General features: G+C 49.0%; 1 protein-coding gene across 4 annotated transcripts in view; it reads left to right on the forward strand.

Moving 5' to 3' along the window:
* LOC147108678 (sodium-dependent lysophosphatidylcholine symporter 1-like) overlaps positions 1-16,009 on the forward strand; it is a 129,477-nt gene that overhangs the window by 103,784 nt on the left and 9,684 nt on the right. For all 4 annotated transcript variants that reach the window (XM_086005376.1, XM_086005377.1, XM_086005378.1 and 1 more), the window contains one exon: positions 15,738-15,914. In XM_086005376.1, coding sequence (XP_085861502.1) covers positions 15,738-15,914 — 177 coding nt within the window. The remainder of the gene's footprint in view (positions 1-15,737; positions 15,915-16,009) is intronic.

Raw genomic sequence — 16,009 nt, forward strand, 5'->3', positions numbered from 1 at the left:
TCCCTGACCACTCTCTTCTGTCATCATGACTCCTTTCATCTCTCCTATCTCGGATACACTACCCTCCCAAATCCCTACCCCAATCCTTCATTACTCTTCGACCTTCCTACTCTCCTTCCGCCGTCCCAGGCTTGACTCCCTCTTCGATAAGCCTACAGCTTCCCTCTGTGCCTCTCTTGGCATCCTACGAAGGACCCATCGAGGCACATGTCGCTGCTGCCTTACGAGCAGCAACCCCAACTGTCCCATCCTGCTCTCTCCCACCCAGCGCACCCACTGGGGGCTGATCTTGCCAATCTCCTCCCCATCCAACTCATCCCCCCCCCCCCAGCGCTGATCCTGTGGATGCTGGCAGTGGGGCAGCCATCACCGACTCTCTCCGCATCTCCCTCCAGAATGTCCGTTTACTTACGAACAAGATCCTTGCCATCCATAAGCTTACCGTGGATGACTGCATCGATATCATGGCCCTGACAGAAACTTGATGACACCTTACCCTTAAATAAAGCCTGCCCACCTGGCTATACCTTCCACCACTTGCCCCGCCCAGCCCGCCGTGGTGGCAGTGTGGCTCTCATCACCAAATCACACCTTGGTCTGTCCCCCATTCCTCTGGCAGTTTCTCCTCCTTTGAGCACCTCACCTTATTTCACCTCTCTCACCTCTCATTTAAAATTCTTGTTCTCTACCGCCCACCCAAGTACCATTAAAAATGTTATTAGAGATATCTTCACTGCTTTCCTCCCTCAGCCTCTGCACTGAACGACTTCTCATCCTCGGTGATTTCAACCTCCATCTCAATTCATCATGCTCCCTCTCCTCTGAGTTCACTAGCCTCCCATCCACCCTTAATCTCTCCCTCCATGTAAACTCCCCAACCATAATCACGGCCACCCCCTTGACCTTACCATCTCTCGTGGCCTCGCTACTCCCATCGTGTCAATCGCAGATAAGGTCATCTCTGACCACTTCCTCGTATCGCTCCCCACCCACATCCCCCTTCCATCCCCCACCCCCCTACTTCCTTCTGTGTCCACCGCGGGGGGGAAAAACTCTCTCCCAACTGCACTTATGAAACCCGAACTGTCCAGCCTTTTGCCCTCCATTCACCATGACATTTCTGCAGCTACTGATCTGTTCACTACCACCTTTGATCCCCTAGTCCCTACTAAAACAATTACCCTCTCTCACCCTGCCCGTTCCCCTGGAACGGCTCTAATCTTCGCTCCCTTACGTACAAGGGACACAGACTTGAACGGATATGACGGACAACTGGTTTAGCCATTCACCGCCAGATCTGGCTGAACCACATAAAGCATTATCGGGTCCTTTTCTCGTCTGCCAAAATTGCTGATTATTCCAGAATCATTCTGGAATGCAAAGATAAACCCCAGCTCCTATTCTCTACTGCTAACCATCTTCTTAAACCCCTCTCCCCTGTCTCCTCCACCCGCACCTCCGATAACATGAGGGGGATAGATAAAGTGAATAGAAAGGACCTATTTCCCTTAGCAGAGGGGTCAAAAACCAGGGGGCACAGATTTAAAGTAATTGGGGGAAGGTTTAGAGGGGATTTGAGGTGAAATGTCTTCACCCAGAGAGTTGTGGGGGTCTGGAACTCACTGCTTGAAAGGGTGGTAGAGGCAGGAACCCTAACCACACTTAAAAAGTACTTGGATGTGCACTTGGGATGCTCTAACCTGCAGGGCTATGGACCAAGAGCTGGGAAGTGGGATTAGGCTGGATAGCTCTTTGTTGGCCGGCATGGACACGATGGTCCGAAATGGCCTCCTTCCGTGCTGTAACTTTCTATGATCCTTTGTCTCCAAGATTGAGACCATCCATTCAGCTGCACGGTGGCATAGTGGTTAGCACTGTTGCCTCACAGCGCCAGGGACCCGGGTTCAAATCCGGCCTCGGGCGACTGTCTGTGTGGAGTTTGCACATTCTCCCCGTGTTTGCGTGGGTTTCCTCCGGGTGCTCCGGTTTCCTCCCACAGTCCAAAGATGTGCAGGTTAGGTTGATTAGCTATGATAAATTGACCCTTAGTGTTAGGGGGATTAAATACGTGGGGTTACGGGGATAGGGTGGGATATGTGTTGGTGTAGGGGTTACAGGGATTGGGTGGGATATGTGTCGGTGCAGGCTCGATGGGCCGAAATGGCCTCTACCTGCACTGTGGGGTTTCTGTGATTCTGTGATTCTCCTAGCCCACTGGGCCAAACTTCCTCTTAAGGTTCCCCCCTGCCCTAGCCCTGAACTCACATCTTTCTCCAGTTTCTCTCCAATCTTTCCTCATGACCTCTCTGCGCTCATCTTGTCCATGAGACCCACCTCCTGCTCCCTCGACCCTATTCCCACAAAACTGCTGACCACCCAACTTCCTTTTCTGGCTCCCATGTTAGCTGATATTGTTAACGGTTCTCTCTCCACAGGTACTATCCCCCTCTCCCTCAAATTTGTTGTCATCACCCCTCTCCTCAAAAAACAACCCTTGATCCCTCCGTCCTTGCAAACGACTGCCCCAACTCCAACCTCCCTTTACATAAAAGATAGGAGCAGGAGTAGGCCATTCGGCCCCTCGAGCCTGCTCTGCCATTCAATGCGATCATGGCTGATCATGCAAATTCAGTACCCTGTCCCTGCTTTCTCCCCATATCCCTTGATCCCTTTAGCCTTAAGAAATATATCTAACTCCTTCTTGAATATATTTAATGAATTGGCCTCTACTGCCTTCTGTGGTAGAGAATTCCACAGGTTCACCACTCTCTGGGTGAAGAAATTCCTCCTCATCTCTGTCCTAAATGGCTTACCCCTTATCCTTAGACTGTGACCCCTGGTTCTGGACTCCCCGACCATCGGGAACATCCTTCCTGCATCTAGTCTGTCTAGTCCTGACAGAATTTTATAAGTTTCAATGTGATCCCCTCTCATTCTTCTAAACTCCAGCGAGTACAAGCCCAATCGACCCAATCTCTCCTCATACGTCATTCCTGCCATCCCAGGTATCAGCCTGGTGAATCTTCGCTGCACTCCTTCCATGGCAAGAACATCCTTCCTCAGATAAGGCGACCAAAACTGCACACAATACTCAAGATGTGGTCTCACCAAGGCCCTGTACAACTGCAGCAAGACATCCTTGTTCCTGTACTCAAACCCTCTTGCTACGAAGGCCAACATACCATTTGCCTTCTTAACCACCTGCTGCACCTGCATGCTTACCTTCAGTGACTGGTGCACAAGGACGCTCAGGTCTCGTTGCAGTTCCCCTTCTCCCAATCTATTGCCATTCAGATAATAATCTGCCGCCTTGTTTTTGCCACCAAAGTGGATAACCTCGCATTTATCCATGTTATATTGCACCTGCCATGCTTCTGCCCAATCACCCAACCTGTCCAAATCATACTGGAGTTTCTCGACATCCTCCTCACAGCACACACACCCACCCAGCTTTGTGTCATCTGCAAACTTGGAGATATTGGCCTAGAAATTCAGTTGGTTGCGCCAGCCGTTAGCACCTTAGGAGGAGTAGATTCTGGGCGTGAGGCGGCTTGCGCCCGGGCGAAGCGCGAACTGCGCCTCGTCCCAACTTCAGTAGAGATTTAGCGGCGGCGCAAAGTCTTTGCGCGCGCTCAGCTGCGCGCGCAGATCATGACATCATTTCCTCGTGCAACGCCCTTTGTGTGCCCCCAACCGGAACTTCAGTCGCGCCGCCCCATTGTGCGCCTGGCGCCCCTAGCGACTGTGAAGTGGAACGGTGCTCAGCTGATGCGGGGCGCGGGGGGCGCAAATTAAAGGGCACTCATCCTGCAATATAAAACGCTGCCATTTTGCAGCACACCTTCTTGCGAAACGGATCTTTGGAGAGAGACCAAGGTAGATAGCTTTCTGCTTTGGCCCAACACTCGGACAGGTACTTCTGGCTTCAGGCCACAGATTTCAAAAAGTTTTTGCCTTTATTGACATCTCATTGTTTGCCAGCATATTATGGGGGCTGCAATGGGTGTAAACGCTGGCTTTCTCAATTACATCCAAAGGGCTCAGAGACACCATGAGAGACTGGCAGCCCTGGCTAGACGGAGAGGGGGCAACAGGCGTCGGCAAAGGAGGCCTTACCCACCCAGGGTATACCGCCAGCAGATATCCTATCTCCAGATGCCTGAGGAGCAGTGTGTTCGGAGGCTGCGATTCAGAAGGGACGTCGTCACAGAGATCTGCCAGCTGCTTGCTGGTGATCTGCAGCCACAGCTGAGGTGCAGGACGTCTCTGTCGGTGGCAGTGAAGGTGACGGTGGCTCTCAACTTTTATGCCACCGGCTCCTTCCAAGCCGCTACTGGCGACATTGCCAACATCTCCCAGTTTGCCGTGCATTGCTGCATCCGCCAGGTGACCAATGCCCTTTTCAAAAGGAGACGTCAGTTCATCTCCTTCTCCATGGCCCTTGCCAAGCAGCAACAGCGTGCAATGGGCTTTGCAGCATTCGCGGGCTTCCCCATGGTGCAGGGCGCCATTGACTGTACGCATGTGGCTTTGCGGGCACCTCTGGAGAATGCCGAGGATTACCGCAACCGGAAGGGCTACCATTCGCTGAACGTACAGCTGGTGTGTGACCACAGGCAGCTCATCCTAGCTGTCAATGCCCACTTTCCAGGCAGCAGCCACGATGCCTTCATCCTCCGACAGACTTCTGTGGCAGACATGTTCCAGGCCCAGCCTCACCCACGAGGATGGCTTATCGGGGACAAAGGCTATCCTTTGTGTACCTGGCTGATGACCCCGCTCCGTGCGCCCAGCACCCCTGCTGAAGAGCGATACAACGAGAGCCATCAATCGACCAGGAACATCATCGAACAAACAATCAGCGTCCTGAAGCAACGGTTCCGCTGTCTCGATCGTTCCGGGGGAGCACTGCAGTATTCGCCGGAGCGAGTCTCCCATTTCGTCGTCGTTTGCTGCATGCTGCACAACCTGGCTATCCGCAGGACTCAGCCACTGCCACCACACATTGGAGGACCACCTGAGGAGGAGGAGCAGGAGGAGGAGGAGGACCAGCACAGGAGGGAGGCACAAAGTGCAAGGGCCGCCCGTCGCCGGCTTATTGAACGTCGGTTTTAGGCCCCCTCTCAGGGACTGGCTTGTGCCAATGTCAGCAGATGAATGTAGCCGCTCCACAAGCCCTCAGCCGAGCAGGGCAACCAGGACTTAACCAAAAAACCATGCACACTGCAATTTAACCACATTAATTTATTGAAAACCTCTGCCCTTCCCACATTACATGCTCATGTGGAGAAGCCCCCTCCAAAAACACAAAAATACCAGTCTCGGCCTTACAAAAAGAAAGAAAGACACCAGTCTCGGCCTTACACAAATAAAGAAAGACACCAGTCTCGGCCTTACACAAAAACAGATAGACACCAGTCTCGGCCTTACACCCAAACAACTGCACAAGTGTCGGCCTTCCAACAAGCACCAGGCATTTGTGCATACCTCTACTTTTTGCCCTGCGAGGGCGATGCCTTGCGCATCCTTGCCTGGCCCCTGCCCGTCCTGCTGCTCCTCAATGGGAGCCCAGTGGCTGCAGCAAGGCTGGGGGAAGGCTGCTGAGGGGCAGATGGCGAGACGGCAGATGCCCTTGGGGGTCGGCCTGCACCAGCTCTGGCCTTGGAGGGGCTGGCTGCTGACTGCTCCAACTTGGCTGGGCGGCAGCAGTCTGTCCAGCAGCTCGTGGCAGCTGCAATGGCGGAGTGGCAGTGTCGGCTGCAGGAATGGTGGCAACCTGGCAGATCGCAGGTGCTCGCTGGTCGCCTGACACATTGGCACTCGCACGGGCCAGCAGTGCAGCATGCGCAGCAACCAGCTGAAGGACAGATTGCTGCGCGGCGAGTGCCCTGGCGAGGCCTGGCTGATCCAGCGAGGGTGGCAGCAGTTAGTGCCCGTGTGGCCCTGGTCTGTGCCCGCAATACGCCAGCCGGTGAATGGACGGCACGACTGAGCACTTGGCTAGAAGCCGACTGTGCTGCCGTGAAGTCCTGCAGACTCCTGGCCTGTGCTGCCGCGATGTCCTGCAGACTCCTGGCCTGTGCTGCATTGATGTCCTGCACACTCCTGGCCTGTGCTGCATTGAATTGTTCCAGACTCCTGGCCTGTGCTGCACTGAATTGTTGCAGACTCCTGGCCTGTGCTGACCCGAATTCCTGCACACTCCTTGCCAGTGACTATGGAGTCAGGCATCCGTGCCACTGCAGCCATGAGCTCAGTGTGCCTGCGCTCAGCCTGGACGGCCATTTCCTCTAGGAGGCGCACCTCCTCTGCGCTGACCGTCGCAGGACTGGAGGCCGCACTCACCCTCTGGGGAGAAGTCCGCCGAGCTTCCCCACCCCTCCCGCGTTGCTGCAGGCCGCTGGGCCCCGGAGCTTCACTCTCCTCCGACCCTTCCCCCCGGCTCCCCTCCAGGGAAGACGTGTCCCCTACATCGGCATAGGCTGGCGCGGCTGAGGGTGGCACTGATGGGCCGGCTTCCTCTTCCTCCTCCTCGTCTTCCGAAGGGCTGACAGTGGCAGCTTGAGGGCCCGCCTCCTCATCTGGCGATTCACCATCTGAAAGCAGGAAGGCACAAGAGTAGCTTTAGAGTGAGGACAGGGCGGCAGCGAGGGAGGCATGAGTGGTGCCATTCACCGCATTGGTCAGACAGTGGCAAAGGATGCTGATCTGATGCGCAAGTGGAACGAGAGAGGTCCAAAAGGTCATGCCCTTACCATTGGTGCCCAGAACAGGGTCGGCATCTCCAGTGGCGACGGGGCCAATCAGCCGGCCTCCCATAATGCGCTCCACACGCTGGTCGAGGTCGGAGAGCTCTTTGATGTCAGGACGGCCTCCCCCGGTCTCAGTTTGGTTGCGCCGGTTGTGCGCAACCTTGGCCTGCAAGAGAAAGGACGGCCTCTAAGTACAGTGTGTAGCCCTGATCTTGTCTGCACTGCCTCCCATGGTCGAATAGCTTGTACAGTGTGTAGCCCTGATCTTGTCTGCACTGCCTCCCATGGTCGAATAGCTTGGACAGTGTGTAGCCCTGATCTTGTCTGCACTGCCTCCCATGGTCGAATAGCTTGGACAGTGTGTAAAGTGCTGAATGTGCAAGTGATTTTCATGCCAGTCCCATAGCTGCTGGATGAGGGCTGGCCATTAGGGCTTTCAGGTCCCTTTGCCCATAATGTGAGGTGCACATGCAAGGATGAGGAGGACACTGGAAAGGGTACTCACCCTGACAACCCGAGTGAGGTCGTTGAACTTCTTGCGGCATTGCACAGCAGTCCTGGCAACCACGCTGTTGGAAGAGACCCTGTTGGACACCTCCCTCCAGGCTTTCCGGTAGGCGCTGGGCAGCGGCCTCTTGCCACCTTCTGGGTACAAAACATGGCGCCTGCGCTCCACTCCGCCAACCAGCACCCTCAGGTCACCGTCGCTGAAGCGCTGCGCTCTCTCCCTGGCCTTCTCCATAGTCCTGGGCGTTGTACAGGTGAAGCTGAAGTGGTCAGGCCTAGGTTGATGGCTGCAGTGTGCAGGGCGTGGCAGGCAAACAAATCGACCCTCCCCCTTTAAGAGCTGACCGGCGCCAGAGTGTCTGCCGTCAATCAAAAACTCGCCGCACCTGCGCTGCGCCCGGCCTCGGTGGTATCACTCAGCACCGCCGGCTTAGCGCCTAAAGATAGTCGTGCATCGCCTGTTTTAGCGCAGCAGCAACCTCTTGGGGCGTTGCGACTGAATATCGGCGAAGGGGGCGCAAACTTTAGCGGCCGCCCGACTTTACTGCCCCAAAAGTGGCTATACTGAATTTCTAGGCCATTACATCTAGTTCCCTCGTCCAGATCATTAATATATATTGTGAATAGCTGGGGTCCAAGGACCGATCCCTGTGGTACCCCACTAGTCACTGCCTTCCACTCGGAAAAAGAACCGTTTATTCCAACTCTTTGCTTTCTGTCTGCCAACCAGGTCTCTATCCAAGTCAATACCTTGCCCCCAATCCCGTGTGCCTTAACTTTACATGCTAATCTCTTATGCAGGACCTTATCGAAAACCTTTTGAAAGTCCAAATACACCACATCCACTGGTTCTCCCTTATCTATTTTACCAGTTACATCCTCAAAAAATTCCAGTAGATTAGTCAAGCACGATTTACCTTTTGTGAATCCATGTTGACTTTGTCCGATCCGGTCACTGTTTTCCAAGTGCTCTGCTATTACATCTTTTATAATGGACTCTAGCATTTTCCCCACTACCGATGTCAGGCTTACCGGCCTGTAATTCCCCGTTTCCTCTCAAGTCCTTGAACGTGTTGTCGCCTCCCAAATCCATGCCCATCTTTCCCACAATTCCATGTTTGAATCCCTCCAATCAGGTTTCTGCCCTTGCCACAGTACCGAAACGGCTCTCATCAAAATCACAAATGACATCCTTTGTGACTGACAAAGGTAAACCATCCCTTCTCATCCTTCTTGACCTGTCTGCAACCTTTAACACGGTTGACCACTCCATCCTTCTCCAACGCCTCCACCATTGTCCAACTGGATGGGACTGCACTCGCCTGGTTCCATTCTTATCTGTCTAATCGTAGCCAGAGAATCAGTGCAACGGCTTCTTTTCCCGCTCCCGCATCGTTACCTTTGGTGTTCCCCAAGGATCTATCCTTGGCCCCCTCCTATTTCTCATCTACATGTTGACCCTTGACTACATCATCTGAAAACACAGCGTCAGTTTCCACATGTACGCTGTTGACACCCAGCACTACCTCTTCTCTTGACTCCTCCATGGTCTCTACATTGTCAGACTGCTTGTCCGACATACAGTTGTGGATGAGCAAAAATTTTCTCCAATTGACTATTGGAAAGACCAAAGCCATTGTTTTCGGTCCCCGCCACAAACTCCATTCCCTAGCCACTGACTCCATCCCTCTCCCTAAAATCTGTCTGAGGCTGAACCACATTGTTTGCAACCTTGGTGTCATATTTGACCCTGAAATGAGCTTCTGAGCACATATCTGCAGCATAACAAAGACTGCCTATTTCCACCTCCGTAACATCGCCCGTCTCAGCCGCTGCCTCAGCTCATCCGCTGCTGAAACCCTCATCCATGCCTTTGTAACCTCTAGACTTGACTCTTCCGACGCACTTCTGGCTGGCCTCCCACATTCTACCCTACATAAACTTGAGGTCATCCAAAACTCGGCTGCCCGTGTCCTAACTCGCACCAAGTCCCGTTCACCCATCACCCCTGTGCTCACTGACCTACATTGGCTCCCGGTTAAGCAGCTCCTCGATTACAAAATTCTCATCCTTGTTTTCAAATCCCTCCATGGCCTCGCCCCTTCCTATCTCTGTAACCTCCTTTAGCCCCACAACCCTCCGAGATATCTGCACTCCTGTAATTCTGCCCTCTTGAGCATCCGTGATTATAATTACTCAACCATTGGTGTGCGTGCCTTCTGTTACCTAGGCCCTAAGCTCTGGAATTCCCTGCCTAAGCCTCTCTGCCTTGTCTCTTTCCTCCTTTTAAGATGCTCCTTAAAACCTACCGTCACCTGCCCTAATTGATCCTCATGTGGCTCAGTGTCAAATTTTTTGTCTTAAAATACTCCTGTGCAGCGCCTTGGGACGTTTTAATACTTTAAAGGTGCTATATAAATAGAAGTTGTTGTTGTCGTTAGAGCAGAGAGGGTTATGGGGATATTTAATAGAGGTGTTCAAAATATGAAGGGTTTTGATCGAGTAAGGAGAAACTGTTTCCACTGGCAGGAGGGTTGGTAACCAGACGACACTGATTTAAGATAATTGGCAAAAGAACCAGAGGGGAGACGAGAATTTTTTTTTTAACACAGCACGTTGTTATGATCTGGTATTCTCTGCCTGAATCAGTGGTGGAAGCAGATTCAATAGTAACTTTAAAAACGTTACATATTTGAAAAGGAAAAAAAATTGCAGGGCTATGGGGAAAGAGCTGGGGCGTTGGCCTAATTCGATAGCTCTTTCAAAGAGCCGCCACAGGCACAGTGGCCCCCTTCTGGGCTGTAAGATTCTATGATTTTAAACACCTTGATTTAGATCATGCCCAACCTTCTCAACTCAAGGGAACACAACCCAAGTTTATGCAACCTGTCCCATATAAATTTAACCCTTTAAGCCTTGGTACCATTCAAGTGAACCTGAACTGTTCCCTTTCCAAGGTCAATACATCTTTCTTGAGGTTCAGTGCCTGAAACTGAATGCTTTACTCCAGATGGGGTCTGACCAAGGCTTTGTATAATTAAAGTGCCACTTACTCACTTTTGTATTTCCTTGAGATAAAGGCCAACATTCCATTAGTCTTTTTGATTACTTTTGTACCTGTGCACTAGCTCTTAGTGATTTGTGTACATGGACACCTAAATCCCTTTGCTCCTCCACAGTTCCTAGTGTGTCACCATTAAGAAAAACATCCAATTTGTCTTTCCCTGATCCAAAGTGGATAATCTCACTATTCCCCACATTGAACTCCATCTGCCCTAGTTTGAACTCCATGTCCCTTTGTAACTTTCTGTTCCCATCCATATAACTTACTGTGCCTCCTAACTTAGTGCAATCTGCCAACTTGGATTTACAACTTTCTATTCCTTCATCCAAGTCATTGATGTACATGGTGAAAAACTGAGGTTCCATTACAGATCCCTAGGGTACACCACTTGTCACTTCCCGCCAATCGTAGAAAGCTCACTTTATCCTTGATCTCTGTCTCATACCTCCCAATCAATTTCAGTTGTAAAATTACCTCCAGTTCCTTGCTTTCATTTTTGATAATCTCTTGTGCGGAATCTTATCAAATACCTATGGAAGTCCATATAGACAACATCCATAGACACTCCCCTATTCACTATGCTAGTAACCTCCTCAAAAAAATTCAACTAGATTCATCAGACATGACATACCCTTCACAAATCCATGCGGACTCACTTTGATCAGCTGGTACTTGTCCCAAGTGCTCAGTCATTCCGTCTCTGTTAATAAATAGATACCAGTAACTTCTCCACAATTGATGTTAAACGGATAGGTCTCTAGTTACCTGTTTTATCCCTCCCTTCTTAAATATTTTCAATTTTCCAATCTAAAGGCACAGTTCCTGAATCTATCATGAATAACGTATCTGCAATTACCTCAACTATATCTTTTGATACAAAAGCAAAATACTGCGGATGCTGGAAATCTGTAATAAAAACAGAAAATGCTGGAAATACTCCAGGTCAGGCAGCATCTGTGCAGAGAGAAACAGAGTTAACGTTTCAGGTCGATGACGAAGGGTCATCAGGTTCTGACGAAGGGTCATTGACCTGAAACGTTAACTCTGTTTCCCTCTCCACAGATGCTGCCTGACCTGAGTATTTCCAGTATTTTCTGTTTTTATTTTATATCTTTTAATACTCTGGGTTGGAAGCTATTCCATGCCAAAAGTGAAGTTGGAGTGATTCAAGCGGACCCGCCTGCATCGGCACAAGTCAGGAGGGACGTTCAGAGAACAATCATCACTGGTAGTGTGATACAAGGGTGACAATCTCAGTGCTAGCCTGACAGAAGGCAGAAGTAAACTGGCACAAGCAGAGCTGGTCAGTGTCAATGCAGTAGTGGGAGGCACAAACAGCTGTTAGCTGCGTTGGAGGTCCAGTAGTGATGAATTCCAACTTTGGAGCACAACATGATAGGATTGGAAATGTCCATTTGAAAGGAAATCAATCTACACGGTCCCGAACAATGCAGGTCTTCTTGTGCAGCAGGTTCTCAACTAGTCGATGCCTCTGTATTTACACCACTCAGATAGTGAGCCTGTGCTTTTATTTTGACTGTTGCTGCATTTTCTTGTCAAGTTTAGTGCTGTAGAATTATCACAACCCATTTTCGCCTTTTTTTCCTGGTTCTCGCAGAGAAATTCAGGCAAATTTCACGAGGCCCCATTGTAAGTACAGACTGAACCTGAAGCACCTTGAGCTCTGTTTAGAGCTTCTCTGAATAAAGAATTTTGACGCTGTGGGCTGGTGATGAATAATGAATTTGAACGGCCTACAAAAGAATGATTAGTAGCAGTATCTTAGTTTATCCTAGGACTAATAAGCTAGAGATCTTTAAGATTTATTGATTTAAATTTTTTTGGCAAAAAAAAAGTAAAACTGCTAAAAGAACTAAATGGCAAGTAGAACAGCAGCTATTCTGTAACTTAACGAAGACTTATCTACTGAAAGCACGAGCTGCTAATCACTCGCCATCCTGATAGATAAGGGAGGAGAACATAAGGTCAGAAATGGGGATGTTCGCTGATGACTGCACAGTGTTCAGTGCCATTCACAACTCCTCAGATAATGAAGCAGTCTATGCCCACATGCAACAAGACCTGGACGACGTTCAGGCTTGGGCTGATAAGTGGCAGGTAACATTCGTGCCACAGAAGTGCCAGGCAATGACTATCTCCAACAAGTGAGAGTCTAACCACCACCCCTTGACATTCAACGGTATTACCATTGACGAATCCCCCACCATTAACATCCTGGGGATCACTATTGACCAGAAACTTAACTGGACCAGCCACATAAATACTGTGGCAAAAGATCAGGTCAGAGGCTAGGTATTCTGCTACGAGTGTTTCACCTCCTGACTCCCCAAAGCCTTTCCACCATCTACAAGGCACAAGTAAGGAGTGTGATGGAATACTCTCCACTTGCCTGGATGAGTGCAGCTTCATCAACACTCAAGAAGCTCGACACCATCCAGGACAAAGCAGCCCGCTTGATTGGCACCCCATCCACCACCTTAAACATTCACTCCCTACACCAACAACATACTGTGGCTGCAGTGTGTACCATCTACAAGATGCACTGCAGCAACTCGCCAAGGCTTCTTCGACAGCACCTCCCAAATCTGTGACCTCTTCCACCTAGACGGACAAGGGCAACAGGCGCATGGGAACACCACCACCTCCAAGTTCCCCTCCAAGTCACACACCATCCTGACTTAAAAGTATATCGCCGTTCCTTCATTGTCGCTGGGTCAAAATCCTGGAACTTTCTCCCTAACAGCACTGTGGGAGTACCTTCACCACACGGACTGCAGCGGTTCAAGAAGGCAGATCACCACCATCTTCTCAAGGGCAATTAGGGATGGGCAATAAATGCTGGCCTTGCCAGCAATGCCCACATCCCATAAAAACAAATAAAAAAAACTGGCTCAACTTCAGCAGTGTAATGAGGATGTTGAATGAAGAATAATAAAGGGATACTCCATTATCCCTTATTTTGCATAAAAATTCTTTTAGTATTTCATTAGCATTGCAGCAATGTTTTTTATTGTTTGTCCTTTTAAACTTTAAAACATTATGGATTAGAATTATTGTTTGGCTGCATTGTACATTTTCTTATCCTTAATTATAGTAATGCAGGGCATGTCACAATGCAGGGGGTGGGGGGACAGGGAGAGTGGGAGTCATTGCTGCTCTACATTGTTTGGGTCAGGGAGGAGGAGAGGTGGAGACTAGCGTTGATAGATGGAGAGAGGAGGGGACAAGTGGTGGGCGGAGAAGTGAGCTGTTGCTGGAAGGAAAGAAAGAAAGAATGAATTTTCATTCATATAGTACCTTTCATGTTCTCTGGATATCCCAAAGTGTTTGACAGCCAAAGTAGTACATTAGTACATTGATCTCTGCTGTAATGTAAGAAAATTAAGATTTGTAAACAGCAATGAGATAAACGAGCAGATAATCTATTTTGGTTGTGTTTGAGGGCTAAATGCTGGCAGGACACAGGTGACCTCTTCAGCTCTTTGAATAGTGCTATGGGATCTTTTACATCCACCAGAGAGGGCAGACAGGGCCTCAGTTCAACATCTAGAAGCTAAAAATATAATAATGAATAGTCAGCATGGATTTCAAAAGGGAAAATCTTGCTTGACCAACCTTATTGAATTTTTTGAAGAGGTAACAGAGAGAATAGACAAGGGTAATGCTGTAAATGTAATTTATCTAGATTTTCAAAAGGCCTTCGATAAAGTACCACATAATAGAGTAATGAATAAGGTCCGAGAATACGGAGTCAGGGGACAAGTAACAGAATGGATAGCTAGCTGGCTTCAAGACAGGAAACAGAGAGTAGGAGTAAAGGGTAGCTATTCAGAGTGGTAGAAGGTGGGAAGTGGTGTTCCACAAGGATCAGTGCTGGGACCACTGTTGTTCACAATTTATATTAATGATTTAGACTTTGGAATCGAAAGCACAATTTCTAAATTTGCAGATGACAGCAAATTGGGGGGGGGGATAGTTAATACTGAGGAGGACTGCAACAAATTCTAGAAAGACATTAATAAACTTGCAGAATGGGCAAATAATTGGCAGATGAAATTCAACACAGATAAATGTGAGGGATTACATTTTGGTAAGAAGAATAGGGATGTCAGTTATTACTTGGAGGATGTGAGTCTGGGTGGGGTAGAGGAGCAAAAGGATCTCAGAGTGCAAATACACAAATCACTAAAAGTAGCGACACCGGTTAACAAGGCCATAAAAAAAGCAAACCAAGCACTAGGGTTTATTTCTAGAGGGATAGAATTGAAAAGTAGAGAAGTTATGCTGAACTTGTATCGAACCTTGGTTAGACCACAATTGGAGTATTACGTGCAATTCTGGTTGCCATATTATAAAAAGGATAAAGAGGCACTGGAGAGGGTGCAGAGAAGATTTACAAGGATGATGCCAGAAATGCGAGGGTATTCCTATCAGGAAAAGATGAACGGGCTGGGTCTCTTTTCGTTTGAAAAAAGAAGGCTGAGGAGTGACCTAATTGAGGCCTTTAAAATTATGAAGGGTTTTGATAGAGTGGATACAGAGAGAGTGTTTCCACTTGTGGGGAAGAGCATAACTGGAGGCCATCAATATAAGATAGTCTCCAAGAAATCAAATAGGGAATTCAGAAGAAACTTTTGTACCCAGAGAGTGGTCAGAATGCAGAACTCGCTACCACAAGGAGTGGTTGAGGCAAATAGTATAGATGCATTTAAGGGGAGGCTAGATAAGCATATGAGGGAGAAGGGAATAGAGGGTTATGCTGATAGATTTAGATGAGGAAAGATGGGAGGAGGCTCGAGTGGAGCATAAACGCCGGCATGGACTGGTTGGGCCGAATGGCCTGTTTCTGTGCCGTATATCCTATGTAATCTCATCTGAAATACTGTACCCCTGACAGTGCAGCAATCCCTCAGCACTGCACTAAAGTGTCAGCCTAAATTATGTGTTCAAATCTCTGGAGTGGACCTTGAACCACCTGACTCAGAGGCGAGAGTGCTATCATTGAGATTGCCAGTGCTATGGAGAGAGTAAGAGGGGACTAATGCTGTTCTATGGGGTGCTACCCACTCACATTGAACATTGGATTCATAACACCCGATCATCGGTGCAACCTGGCATTTGTTCTAAATGATAATAGTGTAAGTGAGGTGTACAGTGGTGAGTACTGATTCATGCAGTGTTCCAGAATAACATAGGTACTTCAGAAGGTATGGGGTGAATGGACACTGGGCTGTGTTGTTGCACCATCCAGTCGCTTCATGGGTTTATATGTTCTTTGTCATATATGTAATTGTACAGAATATCGCTGTTTATGCATAGAAACTTTCATAATATGTGACATGTTATGAACACCTAGAGCTCACAGGAGTTTGATCATTTGTGTGTCTGCTCAGTTTTTCAGGTTACAGACCAGGTTCCTGTGAACATATTCCAGCCGTGGCAATGACACTGAAGCTGTTGATAGCACCAGTCCCAATAACGCTGCTGTTGATTGGTTTAATAATATTTTATTTTTATCCAATAAATGAGGCACGAAGAAAAGAATTAAAGGTGGAGCTTGAAGGAGTTGTGTAAGTGTCTGAACTAATAATCTCTGTAAATTTTAAGTTTATGTATGTGGTGGAGAAGAAATCGATGTAACAGCGATTTGGTTCAAGTCTAATTC

The sequence above is a fragment of the Somniosus microcephalus genome, chromosome 13 (assembly GCF_052327205.1).
Source record: "Somniosus microcephalus isolate GS21.2 chromosome 13, FLI_Smic_1.0, whole genome shotgun sequence".
NCBI classification, from domain to species: Eukaryota; Metazoa; Chordata; class Chondrichthyes; order Squaliformes; family Somniosidae; genus Somniosus; species Somniosus microcephalus.